Here is a 23,284-nt window from a genome sequence, read left to right on the forward strand (position 1 = left end):
TCTTACTCGATTTCCCAATTCTAGTCAAACCCAATTCATAGGTCTGCAAGTTGCCAACTAGCTCTGTCAAAAGAATTTGATCAATATCCTTTGATTCTTCAATGGCAGTGATCTTGATATGGAATCTCTTTGGAAGAGATTTGAGCACCTTTCTAATAATCTTGGGTTCAGGAATGGTTTCCCCAAGATTAAAAGCAGAGTTTACTATGTCCTTGAGCTTGGCATAGAACTCATCAAACGACTTATCCTCCTCCATCTTAATCCCTTCAAAGCTCATGGTAAGCCACTGAAGCTTTGAATCCTTGACAGCCTTGGTTCCTTCATAGGTTGTCTAGAGGATGGTCCATGCTTCCTTTGCAGTTTCAGTGGAGGATATCTTCTTGAATTCCTCATTTGTGACCACACTGAATAAAGCATTCAATGCCCTGCTATTGAAGTTTGCTGCTTTGATCTTAGCATCATCTCAATTAGCCGACGCTTCCTTTGGCTTGGTCCAACCTATCTTCACAACTTGCCACACTTTTTCATCTAACGATTGCAAGAAAGCTCTCATGTGTACTTTCCAGTATGCATAGTTAGTGCCATCAAATAAATGAGGCATAATTAAAGGTTGTCCTCTATCCATGACAACAGGGGTCAATGGATCACACAGCAAAGATTAACCCTAATCAAAGTGTGCCTACTCTGATACCACTTGGTAGGCCAAGAATGTATTGACCCCCTTGGTAACTTAATCAATTAATTTAGCCAAGTTAATTAATTAATTCAATTAATATGCAATAAGCGTGGTAGCACAAACAAATCACCAAATAAACTAAATGCAGTGGAAATTAAATTTGACACAGGTGATTTGTTTACGAATGAGGAAAACTACCGAGGCAAAACCCCACCGAGTGAATTTAAGATCACAACTCCCGAGAATCCACCATTATCAAAACAAGCGGTTACAAGTAAAGGAATCTCATTACCTTATCCTAACCTACAGTTAAACCCTTAGCCCAATACACAATTGGACTTGTAATGTAGTGACAATCTCTCCTTTTCAATGTACGGCTCCCAGTATGTGACTAACCAATTGATGCACGGATCCAAGTACGTGACTAACACACCAAGTTGAGAAGGATGTTGGCTACAAAACTCTTCAGTTCATCCGCACGATGAAGATCAATAAGCTCCTTGGTTACAAAATCCTACGACATACAAACACAGCAGCTTCTTCAAGAGAAAGATGTACTAGGATAAATTGTCTCCAATCACAATATGCTTGCAACAACAAGTGCAACAACCTTATGACGGCCCTTAAAATAATCCTTATATATATCTAGGGTTGTAAGAGAAGAAAACCTCAACACATTGCTTGGATATGCATGAAAAACAGTTCTGAAAAACTGATTTTCATAATTCTCGATAGATACAGCTGTCAAGCTTATCTATCGAGCTTCACCTTTTAAATCTCAATAGATACATCTGTCAAGATATATGTCAAACTTTAAAGAACAGCACTTCTTCCTTTGATTCTTGGACAGATTTGCATGGCTTCAATACTTGGACTTGAACTCTTATTCCTTGAAGTATTAAACACATCCTAAATCTACCCAATTACAAGTAAAGTGCGTTTGGTCAAAAGATTAACCAATTCTAAATGTGTAAGGTTGAATTTATTCAACCATCTAATTGGCTTTATTCCGTGCCAAATTTGCTTGTAATTCAGCATTTAGTAACCCTGTATTTAGGTGGGTTTGTTGTAAGGGTAATGAGTGAGATAGAGTGAAGATTGCTCAAGAGTGTGCAAGAAAACAGAGAGTCGCGGCTGGGACTCGCGGGTGGACTCGCGACTGCAAGCCGCCAGAAACTGCACACGTGCCAAGCATGCTGGAAGATGAACAGTCATGCTAGCTGGAGCACTACAGGACAAAACAGGACAACTGGCCATACGGTTAACTCGCGACTGGATCTCGCGACTTGGTCAAGCCGCGAGGTCAAGCCGCGAGCCACCCCTGTTTTGCTAAAACCTGACGTTTCACATTCCTCTCCACTCCAGTATAAATACCCCTTTAACCCACGATTGAAAGAGAGCTTCCAGAGAGAATTTTGAGAGAGAAACCCTAAAGAAAAACAAGATTGTTTCACACACAATCCCTACCTTAGAGTCTCATCATATTCCTCAACTCTCTTCCTCTCCATTGTTAAATCCTTGAGAGGCATTATACCAAACCTGGTTCTCACCATCATCATCCTTGTGAGACAGTCGTTTGGAGTTCTGGGAAGCAGTTAGGAACGAGCCAATCTTCATTGGTTGATGCTACGGTCTAGTAGCGGAATCCGGGAAGCTAGAAAAGAAAAAGGTTCGGCGCAACCTCGTTGGAGCAAGAAGCTTGGAGGGCTTAGGTGCACTGGGTAGATTAGGCTTGGAGGGTCTATTGCTGTCCTTGTATCCCAACTGTATTTTCTAGTGGATTGATTACCGCTTGGAGGGCGGCGGAGAGGTTTTTCGCCGAGGACTTCGGTTTCCTCTTCGATAACACATCGCGTGTTGTCTGTGTGTTTGCATCTTCCTTCCTCTCTATCTCTGCCTTTACATTATCTGCTGTGGTTTTATTTTGTTATGGCTTAGATAGTTTATAACCAATTTCATATTATAGCATGTGTTAAGTTTCCACACACTTGTTGTTTAACATATTGCTTGTGTTGGTTAAGTTAATTTTTGGGAGTCTAAACGTTCAAAAGTGTTTTGTACACGTTTTTGAACTTTCAATTGGTATCAGAGCGGGTACACTTGTTGTGGTTTAAATACCTAAGTGTGATTCTTGACCCCTTGTGTTTATTTGCCATGGATTGTGCTTTGTATGACTCTTTGCATGATTTGGTTGGTAATGAATGTAACATGCCACGTGTTTGTGAAATTGCCTCTATGAGTGTTAATCCTCATAAGTGTGATGACATGTTATTTGAATCTATGGGTGGTGTTGACAAACTCTTGAAGAAAAATGCTAAGAAGTTTCAAAAGAATTTGAGCAAGTTATTTTGTGAAAACGATGATTTGATTGCTAAGCTCAATGAATCCAACAAATTGGTTGAGAAATATAAAAAACTTGCTGAAATTTCTCTTGAAAAGCTGAAAGAGTTTGAATGTTTGAATATGGACTTGGATGCTAAACTTGTTTTGTCTAACAAACTTGTTGATGATCTTAAATGTGAAAATGAATCTCTTAAGATGCATGTCAAGTGTTTGATTGCTGAACCCATTGATAAAATGGATGATAATATTTGTTGCAATCATGTTGTGGTACCCGATTTTGTGCCTAGTGTGTGTTCTACCTTAAAGGACAAATCGGTGTACGTTCCTCCACATAAAAGAAATCAAAATGTGGAGAGAAAGGCTGTTAAGTCAAAGCCTCTGTTTAGGTCTCAACCTAAGGCTTTGGATGGATCTAAGTTTGTTCCAACTTGCCACCATTGTGGTGTGATTGGTCATATAAGACCTCAATGTCATAAGTTGAAGAGGGAACAAAACCATATTGCTAGATCCCTTCCCAAAAGGCCTAGTGGACCTAAACACATTGTTTGCCACCATTGTGGTGCCTTTGGTCATCTAAGACCTCAATGCTCTAAGTTTCATGCTTTTAAAAGAATCAAAAGAAAAGAGAAACTTGAGTTTTTTGGAAGTGCTAAAAAGAGTAAACCGGTTTTGAGTGAAAATAGCATGTTGTTAAAGAAAGTGTTTAATGCTCTTAACTCCTTGTCTATGTGCATCTCCGGTTCTCATTCTTCCAACCCTCGTCTCACTTCTCATGAGACACTCATTCCAAACAATTGTTCTGTTTAGATGAGGAAGGGTTCCTATGGTTGAGCTTTTGTTACTTTGGTCCTTGATCTAATTCTTTCGATCTTTGTAGGACCCTTCATGCATTAGATGCTTCATTGTCATGCATTTGTGCATCATGCATATCTTTATATGCATTGTTTTGTTTTTGTTTTGATCTTACTTTTATGTCTTTGGTTTGTGTGTGTAAAAATCCAAAACCACATAAAAAGTAGAAAATCAAAAAGTTTGATCGACGTTGTTGAGTTTTGTCTCAAAACTTGTTTTGCCTTGTACCTTTGTGCTAATGGCTTTGTGCATTTTCGAGCATTGCTTGTTTCTTTGCACTCATATCACTGTGGGAGAAATCTTGAAATCTATGTGATTGTTGTAAATAGATCTTCAAACTTGTCATGAATGATTAGTGAATGGTTATGTTGATCTTGAAACTTGCATAGACTTGTGTCTATATATCTTCCCACTCTTTATTTTTGTTTTTGCTAAGAAGAGCTCACCAAATGTAAATCTCCAAATGAAAAGAGATATTGAGCTGCAAAAGCCTATCGCACATTCTAGTATTCGACTAGGAAAAAGGGTAAGCGACCTTATATTAAATAGAATGTTTTTTTCAAAAAGCCAAAAGCTTGTTCATTAAAGTGAAATATCAAATATCACTCTCACAATGAGAGGTGATTGTCTCAAGAGATCAAAATGATCAAATGTTATGGAGTCAAATGTAAAGCTCCAAGATATGTTATCAAGTTTTGTGGGAGGTCATATATACATATTTCTATAATTGAGATGGATCACTTGATCTAGTGCTAATTGTGTATGCCTTGGTTGAATTGATCATTGAAGCTTCACATTAGACTAAGGACTATCTCATTGTTGATATCCACACACAACACACAAGTTTATGTTCAATAAATGCCATATTCATTTGTGTGATTGTACTTGATGAAATGTGTTTTCACATGCTCAATCTTTGTTAATTCAAGCGCAAAAATATTTTTGAGTGTTTTAGGTGTTTTTGGAAAGTATTTTGTCAAAAAATCTGAAATTTTTCAAGAAACCCAGTTTTGCCCTGTTTTGGCGACTCAGTCGCGGGTAAGTCAAGTCGCGAGACTTAGTCGTGTCTTCGCGGGTCATTTTTGGCAACTTGTTCGCGAGTGGAAGGTCCAGTCGCGAGGGTTACTCAGAGATTTTGGCGGCTCAGCTCGCGACTCTCTCGCGGGTAGACCTTCCAGTCGCGAAAAACACTTAGAAAAATTTTTCAAAATTTTGTCTTTGAGTGTTTTGGCGGCTTGCCCTGGCGACTTAACTCAGTCGCGAAAATCGCGTGTTTTGCATATTGAGGGTTATTTTCAAAGTTGTTTTCAAAAATTTTCATTTTTCCCCTCATGCATCATTGGCATTGTTCGTACCTTCATCTCTTGCCCTTGTTTCTTCTTGACCCTTTGTCTATTCCTGACAAAAAGGGGGAGAGTATACTCTAGAGAGTATACCGGAGTGTTTTGTCATTTCTATATGACTCTTGTGCACATCCTTTGGGGGAAAAATTCTATTTCTCATGCACATTTGTAGAGGGAGAGATATTCCATAGGGGAGATGCATATACCAAGAGGGAGAAGGCTTTGAGATCATAAGAAAACTTTGTTCTGTTTGTTTTCTTGTTGGCTTTATGGTGCTTTGAGTTATGCTTTGTTGTTCTCATTGCATCATGTTTGTGCTTTGGACATGCATATATCCATATGCTATTGTGCTTCTTTGAATGCATGTTTAGATGATCATTTGCTTTGCTATGTGATCATTGTAGTCATTTCTATATGACTGTTTTGGTGTATGATCTAGTTGCTCACATGTTTCACATCATGTTTACTTGATCACAATTTACTTGTTACATTATACTTGTTCTTTTATTACTTGCTTTACCTTGAGGGTCTAATGTGTTTTGTGCAAGTGTTTCAGGTTACAAGTATATATGCTCCAAGTGCATCATAGCTTCTTATCACTTTGAAGGGGAGAAACTTTAAACACTTTTAGTTTATATTGTTTAAGTTTTTATTCAATATAATGTGGTTTGTACCCATGTGCTTTTGTAAGCTTTTAGGGTTATTGTTTTATGCATAGTTTGTAGGCTTTATGGTATGTACCTTGCTTAAGTGCAGCCTTTATGCTATGTTGAAATCAGTACTTTAATCTAAATGTTATGCATTTTGGTTTATGTACTGTCACTCTTGTGCCCTTGTAGGATTGTTCCTAGATGCATATGCCTTGTGTGCTATGCATTGGTTGAGTGTTGAGCATACAAGTGTCTTGCCTTGTGCTTGTTAACTTGTATGTCTTTGTGTTCATTCCAAGTGTGAATGAGCACTGTGATCACTATCTTGTGGTGTTCACTTGGTTGATCAAGCCATGGTTTGTATCTTACTCCATCTTTGCTTGATCACATTCTGCCTGTTTCATATGCATTTATAATTTTCTGCTTACAATGATCATGGTGTATTGTTGTGTTTCAGGAGTATTATGTTCATATGATTCAAGTGCTTCACAGCTTCTAGAGTTAGGTGTGAGTGAGTTTTGTTCAACTGCTCCTAACTCACATGTTAAGTCTAGAGTCTGTTTTAGGGTTTTGTCACGGAATAGCCAAAGGGGGAGATTGTAAGGTTGAATTTATTCAACCATCTAATTGGCTTTATTCCGTGCCAAATTTGCTTGTAATTCAGCATTTAGTAACCCTGTATTTAGGTGGGTTTGTTGTAAGGGTAGTGAGTGAGATAGAGTGAAGATTGCTCAAGAGTGTACAAGAAAACAGAGAGTCGCGGCTGGGACTCGCGGGTGGACTCACGGCTGCAAGCCGCCAGAAGCTGCACACGTGCCAAGCATGCTGAAAGATGAACAGTCATGCTAGCTGGAGCACTACAGGACAAAACAGGACAACTGACCATACGGTTAACTCGCGACTGGATCTCGTGACTTGGTCAAGCCGCGAAGTCAAGCCGCGAGCCACCCCTGTTTTGCTAAAACCTGACGTTTCACATTCCTCTCCACTCCAGTATAAATACCCCTTTAACCCACGATTGAAAGAGAGCTTCCAGAGAGAATTTTGAGAGAGAAACCCTAAAGAAAAACAAGATTGTTTCACACACAATCCCTACCTTAGAGTCTCATCATATTCCTCAACTCTCTTCCTCTCCATTGTTAAATCCTTGAGAGGCATTATACCAAACCTGGTTCTCACCATCATCATCCTTGTGAGACAGTCGTTTGGAGTTCTGGGAAGCAGTTAGGAACGAGCCAATCTTCATTGGTTGATGCTACGGTCTAGTAGCGGAATCCGGGAAGCTAGAAAAGAAAAAGGTTCGGCGCAACCTCGTTGGAGCAAGAAGCTTGGAGGGCTTAGGTGCACTGGGTAGATTAGGCTTGGAGGGTCTATTGCTGTCCTTGTATCCCAACTGTATTTTCTAGTGGATTGATTACCGCTTGGAGGGCGGCGGAGAGGTTTTTCGCCGAGGACTTCGGTTTCCTCTTCGATAACACATCGCGTGTTGTCTGTGTGTTTGCATCTTCCTTCCTCTCTATCTCTGCCTTTACATTATCTACTGTGGTTTTATTTTGTTATGGCTTAGATAGTTTATAACCAATTTCATATTATAGCATGTGTTAAGTTTCCGCACACTTGTTGTTTAACATATTGCTTGTGTTGGTTAAGTTAATTTTTGGGAGTCTAAACGTTCAAAAGTGTTTTGTACGCGTTTTTGAACTTTCAAAATGACATATGTTCTTAACATGTTCCACATATGTGGTCCTCTGGAAAGCATAACTAAAATCCCCATTTTCTCTTGACCTTTGGTAAGCAAGTCTTGTACCCATTTTTTTAATCAAAAAAAAGCTGCATGCATGAACTACATTTGGACCTGATCCTCTCACCAAGAAGTACGTAGGCAATCTCCCCTAAGATTCGGTTCACATTTTGATCCACTACATGTCGGTCTACATTTTGATCTGCATTCATCATACATTCACTACAGTTAAATACTGATTGCAAAGTATGGTGTCTTTTTCAAATATTGAAATTCGCTTTTCAAGCTCTGTTAATGATGGGCATTCTATTGACACCTCATTTTGGAACCCGCATTTTACCTCACATGGAGGGTAAACAGGTAATTTCACCTTAGAAATAGGCATCTTAATTGTGGCCATTAGATCCTTAATTTCATTTCATCATAATGATTTTGATATTGTAATGACCAAATCGACTGGTCATAAGCCCTAATTAGACCATCAGATTGAAAGTTATCATCAAATCAAGTTTTAATAGCCGAGATGCACTATCACAAATTAAGTCATACTATATGTGATTATGAACAATTGATTCCAATTAGTTATAATTATAATCAATTTGAAATTAATGATGTGTCATAATTTGATTGGTTAGGAATACATCTTATGGTAAGGTTGCACACACATTAAATTCAACATGCAAATTGATTAATGACACATTGGATGATATGATATGAATGTTAGCCACCATAGTCTAGAAGACCGATTTCACTGGGCAAGGTGCGTGCCTAACACCTTCCCACCTTATAAGATAGCCTCCGAGATTAGATCAAGGGTTGATAGATCAATGTTTATCTTTGTAATTTTCAATTTCTAGATTGTAACTAGGAAACAAAGCCATGTATTTTATCTTAGATTGTATCTAGGACCAAAGCCATGTAATTTCTTATGATCAATGTAAATTCATTTGCAAATCAATAAAATGAGGAATTTTCCAATTTTGGATTTCTTATTTATTCCAATAATTAAATAAGTAGCGACTCCATTGTAAAACCCTTAATCTTAAGGGGATAATATAATCAGTCGAACCTCCATTTTGAGAGGCAATAACATGACTCCACCCATTCACGTAAGTTTGGCCCAATGCCAAAATGGGCCGAAGGTGTAGTCTCTCACATTGTGGGAGACTCATTATGAGTGTAACCGTTGGTTACCTCTTAATAGCTCTCTTGGTTGTTTTGAGTAACGTTTGCCTGAGCCTAAATGGAGATTTGGTTGACTCATGATTGGCCTTTCTAACCATTGGAGCTCATCGGTTACGAAACCATTAATGACTGCACCATAAATACTACACGGTCGTCCTCTCATGACAACCCTATTGGTTGTATGCTTGTCATCTAATGAGACGAGCTTGTAGATGTAACATTTGTCTGCTGCAAGAACGAGCCTATGATTTTAGTACTCGTTAAGATTCAATAGTTTTATTTGACATTAAGGAGACTTAAAGTAGTTCCCAAGTTAGAATTGTCTCAAAAACTAATAAAAATCTGCATAAAAAAAATAAAATAAAATAAAATAACCCAATTTAGTTGGAAATCTCAAGTCAAAGTTCCATTTGACACTTTAGGAAGACTTTCATTCAGCATCGACTTCGAGCCCTCAATTTCAATTTTTAGTCATTTTCTTTAGTTTACCAGCACTTAAGCAAACTTCATGGAAGATAAAAATATGAAAATTCTAACCTTCAGAAGCCTATAATCACTCAAACTCATCAACCGAGATCTTCTCCTCAATAAATATAGGCTAAAATGCAAAATACACTCTCTAAGTATGATTGAAATTCATTTCAGTTCTTTAACTTTACTTTCATTCAATTGACAAAATTTGACAAAAGGCTTGAGAATTGAATAAATTTGAAATTTAGAAGAGATAATTGAACAAAAGTAAAGTTAGAGAACTGAAATGAACTTCAATCAAACTAAGAGGGTGCGATTTGCATGTTAGCCATAACTATAACAACCCTAAAAGAACTAGTTTAGTCACAATTGAAACTCCATATAGTTGTTAATAAAGCCCAAATCAACTCAATAGTACGATTTCTCGAACTTATATCTCTGACATTCTTGTCAAGACCAACTTTATGGGGCAATGTCTTTGAGACCACATAAAGTTACCAGGCTGACTCTGATACCATTTGTAACAACCTAAGGAATTTGCTAGCCACATTTGCGCTATTCCAAAAAAGAACTAGTCTAATCACAAAGAGTCTTAATTGTGATTAGACTAGTTCACACTTCCAAGAGTTTAATCATAATTAAGACTCTTTGTGATTATTAACAAAGTCTAGATTAACCCAATATATGTTCGATGTGGGACTCAAAACAGATCCACACAAACACACACTCAATCAATATCCAATCAAATATGGAGTGTCACAATAAATAGAGTGAAAGCTCGAAAATGTGTTAAAACACGAGCTATTTAGACCCCAAAATCAAAGATACGGCTCAATTGATTTTACTCTAACTTAATACTAAGTGCAGAATAGAGTAAATGCGAGCGGATAAACAAACAAACTACTCTAACTTATAATCATTATAATACAGCAGTAAAATGAAAGGTAAAATAGTAGGGAAGAGGAATGCAAACACAAGATAACACGCCGATATGTTATCGAAGAGGAAATCGAAGAACTCAGCGAAAAACCTCTTCGCCGCCCTCCAAGCAGTAATCGATCCACTAGAAAATCAGTTGGGATACACGAATAGCAAAAGACCCTCCAAGCCTAGTCTACCCAATACACCTAAGCCCTCCAAGCTTCTACTCCAACAAGGCTTCTCGGAACCGTTTCTTGTCTAGCTCTTTGGATCCCACAATACGCTCGATTGCATCCGTCAAAGCCTGGCTTCTTCCAATGTTTCCTAACAGCACCAAAACCTCACTTGACACTCTGAAAGGGTGTGGTAAGTGTTTGGGCTATCAACCTCTCAATGGTATGGAAATGGAGAGGTAGGAGTTAAGAAAAATCCACAAGTAATTGTGTAGAGAATTATGGGTATAACAATCTCTAACTCTCAATGTTTATGGCTAGGGTTTTCTCTCAGAAGTACTCCTTAACATATGTGGGTAATGGGGGTATATATAGTATGGGTAAGGATAGAGTGTATCAGAAATGACAATCTAGAAAAACAGAATGTTATGCGGGTGTCTCGCGGGAAGGCCTTATGGGAAGGTAAACCCTCCCCTCCCCCTCCGAGGGCGAGACACTCGCGAAAACCAATTGCCTCCATCATGTCCTGACTCTTCGCATTCCAGTCATGTGCAAGGCACATGCATCACTTCCCGGGAAGCTTACTCGCGAGCTACCCGCGAAAACAGATTCAGTCTTCAATTAGCCTTGACTCTTCACACTCTCTCTCTTTCTCACACACAACTCTTACAAATAAAAACCCACAAGAAATACAAGGTACATAACATTGAACAAAATTACAATCAAATTTGGCACGGAATTAAAGCCAACAAAAACATAGTTGTAAATTACAACTTTACATAGAGGAAGAGTTCTCACTTCTAATGAGTAGTCAAGAGAAAATTTTTGAGAAAGATCATAAGGAGGCTCTAATCCTTTTAGTTAGTTCACAATTCAGCAATCTCATTAAATTCTTTGCTCACCAACCTTATAATAGTCTCAAAACACTACCTAATTATTCATAAACACAAAACTTTAATGTAAGGATCTACCCTCCAATTCCTAGCTTATCATTAAGCCCTGTGCATACATTTAAATTTTCGCAAACCGATATGTGTTAGATCTAAATTATTGTGTTTCAATTGGTTAAATACATGTTTTTTTTTTATGACATGGGCATAATTAGTACCAAACATGCTAGTTTAGAATTAGGGTTCAAATGTTGTTTTGTTGCTTAAAAAAAAAAAAATTCAAAACCCTAGTTATTAGATCTTGTTTTCCTATTAACATGGTATCTTTGTGTATGATGTGTTTGGATGAATGCATTAGGCCAGATGGATGTTAACTATAAGTTCTGTTATCCATACCCTATTTAGATGACATATCGGCATGTTGATTCCTTCTTGCAAAGGCAAGGTGCATAGTACTTAACCTCCCTCAAAGCGGTTTTAGAATCAAAGTCAGAGCGGGCCTGGGAGTAGATAGTGCCTCTTAAAAAGAGACTTATGGAGTCACCGCCTGGTTATAGATTCAGGAACTAAAACATGACTTTATGAAGTTCTACCTACTAGACTGGGTCTGGAGTTAAGATACAAGATGGAAAGATATTAGGCACCCCAAGCCTACCCAACCATAGTTGGCCTTCCTATATTGTTACTGGATAGTGGATAAATGGTGTCTATCTAATGAGCCTATGTGAACGTGCGCATGCATTAGCCCTAGAGTTCGTCTACGGATCATGTGAACAGACAAAGTAGAAAGCAAGAAAAAATTATGTGAAAGGCAATCAATCGTGTGAATGTTATGAAGATATAAGCGTACGATGTCTGATCATGTGAATATGGAAGCATGTAAAGATATGAACATCCAAACATGTGTACATGTGAGCAGGTGAGCATCCAAACATGTGAGCATGTAAGCATCCAAGCATGAAAACATATCATCTAAGTGTGGCGCATGTGAGCAACCAAGTATGTGAATATGGAAGTATCTAGGCATGTAAGCATATGAGCACACAGTTATGTGAACATGTGATTATCAAAGCATCTAGACATATGAGCATAAGGATATACAAGCATACAAGCATGTGAGCTTGAGGGCATACTAGCATGTGAATATCAATACAAGTGAGCATATGATTGTCAAAGCAAGTGAGCATGTGATTATCAAAGCATATGAGCATGGGAGCATGTGATCATCAAAGCATGTAGACATGTGAGTATACAAGCATATGGACATGTGAGCATGTAAGCATACATGCATATGGGCACATACAAGCATGTGAGAATATATAAGCATGTGAACATCTAAACACATACCTCTTACCGCCCAATCACCTCAGAATTTAAGCACAATCATCAAAGCACATGAGTGCATGAATGTCCATCTACATGATCACCTAAGCATCTAGACATATCATCATCCAAGTGTGTGCACATGTAAATACAAACAAAGGGTTGATGTTTAATGAGAATTAATGATTAAGTCTAATGTAGGAGTGACACTCAACATCAATTATTAAATATGTCCTTGATTTTTAAATGTGCTCTTGTCTTTTAATGCGCTCTTCAATCAATTGACTCTTTTTGCCTTAGGTATCAAATTAGTTTATATTCATACATCCAAATCTTTTAGAAAGGATCCTCAAATTAAATTAACCATCAATTTTTTTTGTCATTTCTTAATTAACCTTTAAATTCAAATTTAACTATCTATAATATATTAGGCAATATGATCTTCTGATTGCCAACCATTAATGTCTGTCAACTATTTTGGAATTAAACCCTTAAGTCTTTTAGGAAAGATTAGCATTTAATACCTCATTAATCACTTGTCTTTTCCTTGATTAACTTTTAGGTTTAAATTCAAATTAGTCATCCTTTATCATTAAAGCTTGATCATCACCAATTTGGAAAGATTTTAATCTTAAATTAGACTATTAAGACTTTCCTTGTAGAAGAGAATCATATTTAAATATTGGCATTTAAATCAATTGATTATCATCTTTTATAGGAAATATTTTAGTCTTCCGTGCATATAAGACCATTATCTTTTAGGAAATATCTCAAAATTAATGTTTGATTAGCTTTAATGATTATCTTTCAAATTTTATGACCCTTGACTAACCTTAAAAATTAAAGAGGATTAAAAAAAAGGAAAGAAGGCTAATTAAACCTTGTTAGATATTTTTGGTATTTTGAATATATTACATGAGATACAAATGGAAACAAAACAAGACAGAATATATACACTTAAAGCAGATTAGGCAAATTAAGGAAAGATAATAAAACAATATTAAAAGCAAATAAAAATAAGAAGGAAAGAAATATGGGTTTTGTCCAAATTGGCGTATGCCATAAGAAAGATGCGTATGCATCCTTCTACCGATATATGCACCTAGGCTTCAAGCTAGATTTCTAGGAAAGCAGCCAAACAAGAACCCTAACCATCTAAAACATGCAAACACGTACGCATCTTATCCCATGCATACACATCTCAAGGCATATTAGGGCTATAAAATTTCTTTAGCACAATCAAGAAAATAAACCAAACCAAAGGCACAAAACAGATTATGTACACATAAAATAACATATTAAAACTTAAAAACAACAAGAAACATAAAGTAAACAAGAATCGAGGAGGAGAACATGGATCATGGTAAAGATCCATATCTCCTCCTAGTAGCACTTACAGTGATGCTATTTTATCAATCCCTCAGCTGAAATCAACTACCGTAGCTTTGTGTTTGAATCTACAATTTGAACAAATGTTGATTTTTTTGGGGTTTTGATGAAGAAACCCAAGACTAACAAAATGGTGGTTGAAGTATCTTAAAAATGATAAGTGTAATTAAGAAATCATAAGGAAAATATTAGTTTTCTAACAATAAAAAGTTAGAAAACTCAATCAAGTGCTCATAAAAACTGTCCTTGCACTATTTGAAAATTGAAACTCATTAAGTATTCTGGAGTGATTTTAAAAGAACTTCGCTATGGGTGAAAAGTTGGGATCCTTTTGGTGGTGGAAAGTAGGGGTATTTTATAGGCTTGGTGGAGGATAGGGTTTGGTGGGACATTTTAATCAATCAAGGAGCTAGATTAATTGATCAAAAATCCCACCAAAAAGGGAAAAAAAAATCAATTTTAGGCTTCTGAACAAAGAGTACATACACATTCACATTGGGTGCATACACATCCGTACACATGCGTGCACACTCTTTGTAAGCCTTTTGGAAGTTGAGCTTAAAAATGGGTATTGGGCTTGAAAATGAAGTTTAGGCTTAAGCTTGGTTTCTTGGGCTACATTTTGGGCTCTATTAAGTCATTGGGCACCACATTCAGTGCTGATCATTTTGGTAGCAAATTAATTTCTCATTATTGGGACTAGGGGGCTCAGATATAGGTGGGAATGAAATAGGTAGTCTACACTAACACCTTCAGGCCTTCACCGCATATTGCCATGTATTTGTGTTAGACAGAACAACGATATCCTTTCGATCAGCACAACTTAAAGGGAGTGATGCCTGACAATAATGCCAGCAATCAACTGCAATTTGTTTTTATATCAACTCTTCCCGATGTCAATGACATTACAAAGCTTTTTTTGCCATTGAACTTCCAAGTGGTTAGTGGATAGACGAGGTACATGAATAGAACGTAGAAGGCGAGGTACATGAACAGAATATAGAAGGCTATGAATTAGATAACCTCTGTTTGCATATTTGAATAAGATTAATAACTTATTATATCAGATGAACTCTGTCCAAGAATTACGAAAGTTATGTGTTAAGATTGTGTATTAGCTCACTGCATTGTGATCAGAGGCACTACAAAGAGAAGCAAGAGCTTCATTGGTTGCAGCAGTAGCATGACTCTCTGCCATGGCCAAGGAAATCCAAGCTCTAATACCAAATGCAATGGTTCAATTGAATTACCCTTGTGTTGTAGCTGAATTCGAGGACAGCTAGGCCTCCTTATAACAGAGAGAGGGAGGGAGAGATGTTGGGAGAGTAGAGTGTATGAGTAAGAGTAGTCTTTATTTCTTAGCTTTACAACAATACTACCAGACCCTTTATACAATCTGCAACGAACTGGTATAACCAACTAGCACAGCTGCATAACTAACTCTTGCACAGCTGGCCAACCCTACTAACTACCCTTGTTAACTAACTCTAGCACAATGCAGTACAAGTATACAAATGTAAAGCTAATGCCACCAATAGCTAATAGAATCAGCAACCACAATGCACTCAAATGCCACAACAGCACACAATGCAGTGAGCTAATACACAATCCTAACAATTCCCTCTCCCTTAAAGCACCTTGCCCATAAGATGAGGAACGGAATTTTCACTCAGGTGTTGATGCAGTGGCAAGGTGAGAGCAAGGATGATGCCACTTGGAAAAATTTTGTTTGATCTTCAACAAAAATTTCCATACCTTATGGGCAAGGTGCTTTAGGGGAGAGGGAATGGTTAGGACTGTGTATTAGCTCACTGCATTGTGTGCTGCTGTAGCATTGAGTGCATTGTGGTATTACTGATTCTATTAGCTGTTGATGCCATTAGCTTTACATTTGTATACTTGTACTGCATTGTGCTAGAGTTAGTTAACAAGGGTAGTTAGTAGGGTTGGCCAACTGTGCTAGTTGGTTATGGCAGTTAGTTGCAGATTGTCTAAAGGGTCTGGTAGTATTGTTGTAAAGCTAAGAAATAAAGACTACTCTTACTCATACACTCTACTCTCCCAACATCTCTCCCTCCCTCTCTCTGTTATAAGGAGGCCTAGCTGTCCTCAAATTCAGCTACAACACAAGGGTAATTCAATTGAACCCTTGCATTATGCGACTTGTCACATAGATGATCATCTTTCATGTCTTCACTATCAATACCAGAACTGAATGAAAGACGTATTTGTTCTTTACACGTTTTTTATAATAATAATAATAATAATCCTTTTGATTTTATTAACAATAAATAAATTTTGAGCTGTATAAGTATAAACTGAAGTAATAATAAAAAATAAATAAATATAAGGGATTAATGTTAGTGATTCAATAACTTGACTATTGAGAACGTTTGCAACAAGTAAGCACACAGTCCTCCAGAAACTGGGTCAGCTGCAGAGTATACAGTTTTGGATCATTTCTAAAATGATCAACATGAGGTGTGGACACAAAGTTGCATGCCCTGACCTCACGCCCAGCCTTCCGCTGCTCCTTTATGAAAGATTCCACAGAACCTGCAGGAATGACTCTGTCTGCAGAGCTATAGATGTACAATTGTGGACAGCTTGGTTGTCCTGATGATAGCAAGCCCAATACATCAGAAAGCCTCCTGTAATTCAATGAAAAGTTTACAGTAGTTTAGAGACCAGTCAAGTCCAGCTAATTGATTATGCTAAACTGCAACAAAACTCTTACAACAACTAAGTCACTGACAGCAGTTTGTAGCATAGATAAGCATTTTCACCATTGCTGTAATATTACACTAATAAAACTCAACCTCTGAGCAATTTCTCAGTCATAGATGTTTGCATTCACGGGAAAATTTCAATAAATGCTTAGCTGCACAGGTGCTATAAAAAAAAATAAAAAAGGGGGGGGGGGGGGGGGGGGGGAATGATCACATTCTATCTAGAAAATACTTATAAATGAATCATAAACGATGTTAAAATTTTAGTATATAATAACTACCTGTTAACTTCAGGAAGATTCAAAACCACCTCAAAGAACTTCTCCAGAACTAATAGCAAAGCAGCTTCAGTCACTGCTGGTTTAGGTTCCACAACTTCTTTGCTGCCAACCAATACCTTCATGCCTGATTCATTTGAGCAAATAGTTCCCTTCGTTGCAACACTATGTTTTTTGAGAAAAGCTGCAGAGAAACCTGATGCCCAGACCTAAATAGAAAAAATGAAGAACTAAACAAACATTGTCCAGTACATTCATCCAAAACTCGGACTGCCAAAATATAGTTGACACACACTTGAAAGACTCTGAATGATAACACAGACATCAAAATCTCCACAAACCATAGGGTCCTCTCTCTCTCTCTCTCTCTCTCTACCCCCCCCCCCCCCCCCCCAAAAAAAAAAAAAAAAAAAAGAAATCCAAATGCTGATCTCTCAACTTACTGATAAAAAGGGTATTGTCTATCATAAAAGGCAGTGAGAATATACAATCAACACCAAAAGAAGCATGTAAAAACAATCAAAATTAACACAATGCACAAAACATGGAATATGTATTGAGTTCTTCTATAGACACATTTTGACACAACTTGTACATTTGTCAATGTGTGATTGGATTACGTCACTTACACATGGAGCCCACCATTAGTTCTCGTGAAAATTAATCCAATCAACACTTGACATGTGTACTAGTTGCAATAAAGTGTGCAAGAATGCGTCTCTAGACTTTTTGATATTATATTGGAATTTAAGATCACACAAAATGTCAACACACAGCTTTTAGTTTCACTTTTTTATGATTATTTTGGGCAGGATCTCCCAGATATATTTAGGTGTTCCAAAATTGATAATTAACTATAGGTCACCACTCATGGATGAACATTTCTAATAGCCAATAGGACACAAAAATGCCATGTGTGATACACAATGGGATGTCAATGACAAAAGTCTACTCCTCCCTCCTCCCCAACATGAGAGTATTGTCTCATTAAACAAGTCAATAAAAACCTCCATAAAAACTGGCAGTATCATTTACCTGTGGATCAGGTGCTGCCACTGGTGCAGAATCTACAATGCAACCCCTTATCCTTCCCATCAAAGAAGGATCCTGCTTCTTAAACTTCTCCAAAATAACCCCATACCTGTTTGCAAGATCAATCCAAACAAAAAAACAATTCTACTGAGAGCAGACAGAAAATAAGAAAAGAGCATAAGGGTGGGTGTATTCAAAAGAGAGTGAACTCACGTTAACCATCCAGTGTTGCTAAAGGTATGAAAAACCAGGTTCTTTCCATGCTCCTCTTCTAACCAATCAGCCAAATGGTTCACAAGCAAATCTATATGCTCTTCAGCTTTTCCACCAACCTGGTAACTGAGAATCTCAGCCATTGGGAAAGTAAAGGTAATGGCATGAAACCCCCTGGAAGTATACAACTCTGCATATGTATTAAGATGTTTTTGCTTTGCTCCCAACCATCCAAGCAAAACCACCACTGTCCTAGACTTTGCGGATGAACAATCAGAAGTACCCGAAACATCAATTGCATTCGGCTCTGGTAAATGCCATCTATACATAACCTCAGAAGAAGAAGGCGAGGAGGTAGTTATACAAGCAGTTGGCTTTGGAGGCTTAGCCAACTCTGCAGGATGAAACAAATTGAGAAGAGCCGGAGAAGAATACAACAAAGAGGGAACAAAATTGCGGCCCGAATCAGGAACCGGTGGGAAGTTAATGTTGGGAAGAGGTACTCGAATTCTGGCTACAAAAGAAAAGTTGGCAAGCTTAGAAACGGAGAAATGAGAAATCCATGATGGCTTGGGTTGTTGTTGCTGTAAGGAATTGGAAGTTGAGGAGCTGACGAAATCTGATGTAGAAGAAGAAGAAGAAGAAGAAGTATCAGAGGATCTGTGAAGGGGCAGTTTATCAGCAGAAACAAAAGCTACAGCAACTGTGGTAGCCGCAGCTAAAGGGCGTTGAAGGATTCCTGAGAAGGAACCCATATTGGAAATAAAGCTCAAAATCTCTCATAACAATAAATATATAAATATAAGCAAGCAAATTGAGGATTAAAATAAAAATGGGAATGAACAAACTAAAAGAGACGTTGAGTGCAAGAGAAAGAAGAACAAAAATATATAGGAAAGCAGATTGAGTGAGTATATTCGATAGAAAAGAAGAAGAATATAGGATAGAGGTGGGGAATATTCGTTAACCTGTGAGCGTGTTCAACAACAACAAAAAAATAAAAATAATAATCAGGCTGCCAACCGTTGTCGACAGCCCGATTCTCACTGTATATTAACTATGCACACACCTACCGACCAAAGAGAATAATCAAATTTGTACTACTTCCCATTTCAACAACAAGAACCTTCCTCTTCCCCTTCCTCTTCCTCTTCCTCTTCCTGCAACCAACAAAGTTATTTTTACCATCAAATTAAATAAAGATAAAAGATTAATTTTCTTCATAATAAAACATTGATGAATTAAAGGGGGAAAAAACATGTGCCAAAACTTCATCTTCTTAACGGTGGCTAGCCTAGGGCAATTCCATAAAATGTTTTTAAAAAATAGTTGTTAGTTGTTAAATGCATGCATTGGTTTTCCTTTTTGTATTATTTAAATGGGTTTTACTAAGTAAATATTAAAAATTTATTTTAAGAAATTTTTACAAAAAAACGAAAGAAAAATAACAATAACTAACTGATTTGCCAGCTTTTTCAATTTTTTATAAAAAAATTTCTAAAATGTATGCCTTAATTAAAGAGAAAAGAAAATGGGCAACAGTAGGAGGAGGTGAGATGAATAAGAAAGTAATAGGAATGGGTCTTTCTCTTTCTTTTCTCTTTTTAAGTTAAAAATTTTAATTTAAGGTGGGTTTGGATCCACGTTTGTGTTTTGCTTTTGCGTTTTGCATTTTTTTTTTTCTATTTTTTCTACACGCATTTCAGGGGACAAGTGCAACAGTAGAGTACTATTCAGTATTGTTTGGCCGTGTTTTTTTACATTTCTGTCAATAAGTAGACCCGTGCACTGTTTATAGACCCACAAATTTCATTTTTTATCAATTTTTTCATTAAAAATGGGTCTCACAGCATTATTCACATTTAAAAATTATTTTGTTACAGTATTTTCAGTTTTCAGTTTTCAGTTTTCAATTTCAGCAAAATAAATTCTATCCAAACACACCCTTAGACTAATATAAAGTATATACTGTGGGGATGAGTCATTTTCAAAGTGTCAGCGTAGAGATTGAGTGAATCGAGTTCTGCCTCCGATGATTTAGGAATAAGAGACCCACCCACGTACACTTACTACTCCAACTCCAACTCCAACTCCAACTCAAACTAAACAAAAGAAAATGTATAACTTTTTATTATTATTATTGTTCCATTTTTAAAAATAAACATCATTAATTTACTAATATTCTTAATTTCACTCTTATCTTATTTTTAAAATTATTTAAAAAAACTAATAAATATTTAAAAAATCAATTTAATTAGAATACCTTCTTAGTTGACAACTCTTATAAAAAATAAAAAGTTAGTAAATTTATTTAAAGATAATTTTGTAAACTTGTAGATAAAATAATAAACGATATTCCTTTAAAATATTTAACTTTTTAACAAATAATTCAGCAAAAAAAAAAAAAAAAACTTTTTAACAAATAAATTAAGACAGAAAAAGTATATTATGTTTCAGTAATACCAACTCAGTATCTATTTTGCTATTTCTTACGTTTCAAAAAATCACATCAAACTACTCCAATAAATGATTAATTTATCTTCCCAATAATATAGAAGATTGTAATTAATTTATTGTAATAGTTTGATATAATTTTTTGAAACAGATGTCTTTCATTTATTAGGAAGAAAACAAATAAACTGATGTTTAACAAAAACAAAAGTTTAGATATGGCCGGGAATATGGGATTCCCAATTCCGCTAACGTTACGTTATCAAGAAGAGTCAATGAACCAAACCCGCTAATTACAGTTGTGACCGAGGTGGTTGAATGGAAAATCGAGTCAAACCCAAAACTCACCAAAATTTGTAATGAAAAGCCAAAACCCAATTCACAATTTCCGCTATTCTCTATCTCTCAAACCATTTTGTTGTTATTTCAAAAATACCAACTAGATCCGCAGCAGAAAATTAGGGAAACCCTAAAATTTGTATCATTCAAAATTATGTAGAATAGAATGGAATTGGATAAACTCGGCCAGATAAAGAAAATTAAAATTTATAATAAGAATATATATGAAATCCTTTGATAATGGAGAATAACACAAAAAGAGAGAGAGAGAGGGAGGAAAAAAAAAACCAACCTGTGATAGAAAGAGGAAAGGGTCTTCTTCTTCTTCTCCTTCTTCTTATTGTTTGGTTTGATTTGGACAAAGAATGAATGAAGAATTAGAGGAGGAGCAATGTAAATGTATTATTATATATAAATATATCGGAGATGGAATTTTTTATTTTATTGTGTTTGCTTTCCTAAATGGTATATAAAAATAAATAAATAAATAAAAGTGGTGTGGTGTGGTGTGGTATGTTTTTTTCACGGTCTGCGGTTGCGGATGGCGTGTCCTGTGTACCACCGAAAATCAAATTTTAAAAATAACTCTTCACCTTCCTTCTTTTCCCACTGCCTTTACTCGTTTTCCTGCCTTTTCTTTTTTCTTTTTTTTTTTAACTTTAAAAAAAATATATTACCTCTATTTTTTCATTATTTACTTCTTCGAGGTAGGAGTAGGAATACTATTGAAACCAAATAAGAATATAAATACCAAACCATGATTTTATTTTTGGGAACCAATACAAGAATTAATGTATCAACAAGGCAAGCATGTGTGGTCACCATACAAGCCAAAAGAATTGAAGTTGTACTCTCTGTTCTTTATAGATCTGTTATAATATATTATTGTTTACTCTCTCTTTTATGAGAGAGAAGAATTAGGAATTAGGGTCTATTTAGATACAACTGAAAACTGAAAAATACTGTAGTAAAATAATTTTTAAATATGTGAATAGTAACCCATTTTTAATAATAAAAAAAAAATTACTGAAAAGTGAGGTTTGTGGATCCGTGACTGAAAAGTTGTTGAAAAGTCGATTAAAAGATGTTGGAAAAATTGCTAGATGTGTACTGTTTACACCTTTCTAGTCAACAATCACGGCACAAAAAAAACAAAAAAAAAACAGGTGAAACGCATTTTGCATCCAGACGTGGACACAAAACGCAGTACTCTTAGATGACACTCTTTATCTCAATTGGCAGTTCAAGGCTTCAAAATGATTAACACCATGTGGAATTGACAATTTGATATCCCAGATCCCCTTGCACGTGAGGAGCCTCTAATCATTAGTCTTGTGCTTAATTTTGTAAAATGTAACACATGTTTTAATTTATTAGAGTACGATTTGTTGGCTACCAGATAGTTTGACATTGCATATTGAACTCGTCCTCACTACTAATTCTCCCTTTTCTCTCAATTTCTGAAGGAGGTTGTGAATGTAATCACCTTTAACCATTCCAAACCCAAATTCCCAAGTCCTATAGCATATTGTAATGTGCTATGTAAGTATATAACCAAAATCCTTGCTAATAGACTCAAGAGGCTACTTGAATGAAGTAAATAGTTCAAATCAGACTGCCATGGTTAAGACTTAAGAGCAGAAACATATTTGTAAACATCCTACTTGCTCACGAGTTGGTGAAGGGCTATCGTGGAAATAGATGGAAGAGTAGGTCTATCAAAGTTGATTTGAAGAAGGCCTAGGATTCCATCGAATGATTCTTGGTCCGTAGAGTATTTCTAGGGAGGGAAAGGTATTAGACATGTGGATCCTCTTTCCCTATCTTTTTGTTCTAGCAATGGAGGCTTTCACAAAAATAATGAGGTTTAGAGTTGAAGAATCCCATAATTTTAATTTCCATTCCAATTGAGCAGATCAAAGAATCACCCATTTTGAGTTTAATTTGCAGACCACCTTTTATTATTTGAAGCTACTAGTGATGCCCTGAAGGAATTTAAGGGTCGTTCAACTAACTCTTGATCTCCAATTTCAAATTCTTTCTATTTTATAATTCAAAGCAAAAAAACCTCCCCATCATGTACTTGGGAGTTGGGATTACCTCCTAAACTTAGCTCAAAGGACTACACCCCTCCGACTGAGAAGATCATTACAAGACCAAGAAAATTGTGCTTCTCAAGCAAGCATCTCCTAATCCATAGCATCCAGATGTATTGGTCTAGTGTGCTTATCCTCTTTAAGAAAGCCGTCAAAACTATTGAACAAAGATTCAACCCTTTCTTTCTT

The 23,284-nt window shown here is 36.4% G+C and overlaps 1 protein-coding gene across 4 annotated transcripts; it reads right to left on the reverse strand.

Annotated features, from left to right (window-relative positions):
• Window positions 1–16,276: 16,276 nt before the first annotated feature.
• Window positions 16,277–21,442, reverse strand: LOC126717965 (uncharacterized). Of its 4 annotated transcripts, none has more exons than XM_050419970.1 (6): window positions 21,292–21,438; window positions 19,279–19,369; window positions 18,210–18,828; window positions 18,000–18,105; window positions 16,968–17,173; window positions 16,277–16,608 (listed from the first exon to the last, which is right to left on the reverse strand). In XM_050419970.1, exons 3-6 carry the CDS (start codon window positions 18,536–18,538, stop codon window positions 16,338–16,340), a joined length of 912 nt encoding a protein of 303 aa, XP_050275927.1. In that variant the 5' UTR covers window positions 18,539–18,828; window positions 19,279–19,369; window positions 21,292–21,438; the 3' UTR covers window positions 16,277–16,337. The 4 variants fall into 4 exon arrangements, with proteins under 4 accessions (XP_050275927.1, XP_050275928.1, XP_050275925.1 ...); XM_050419971.1 differs by having other exon boundaries at window positions 19,279–19,357; window positions 21,292–21,424; XM_050419968.1 differs by having other exon boundaries at window positions 18,210–19,369; window positions 21,292–21,442.
• Between the last annotated feature and the right edge of the window lie 1,842 nt (window positions 21,443–23,284).

The sequence above is a fragment of the Quercus robur genome, chromosome 3 (genome assembly GCF_932294415.1).
Source record: "Quercus robur chromosome 3, dhQueRobu3.1, whole genome shotgun sequence".
NCBI lineage: Eukaryota > Viridiplantae > Streptophyta > Magnoliopsida > Fagales > Fagaceae > Quercus > Quercus robur.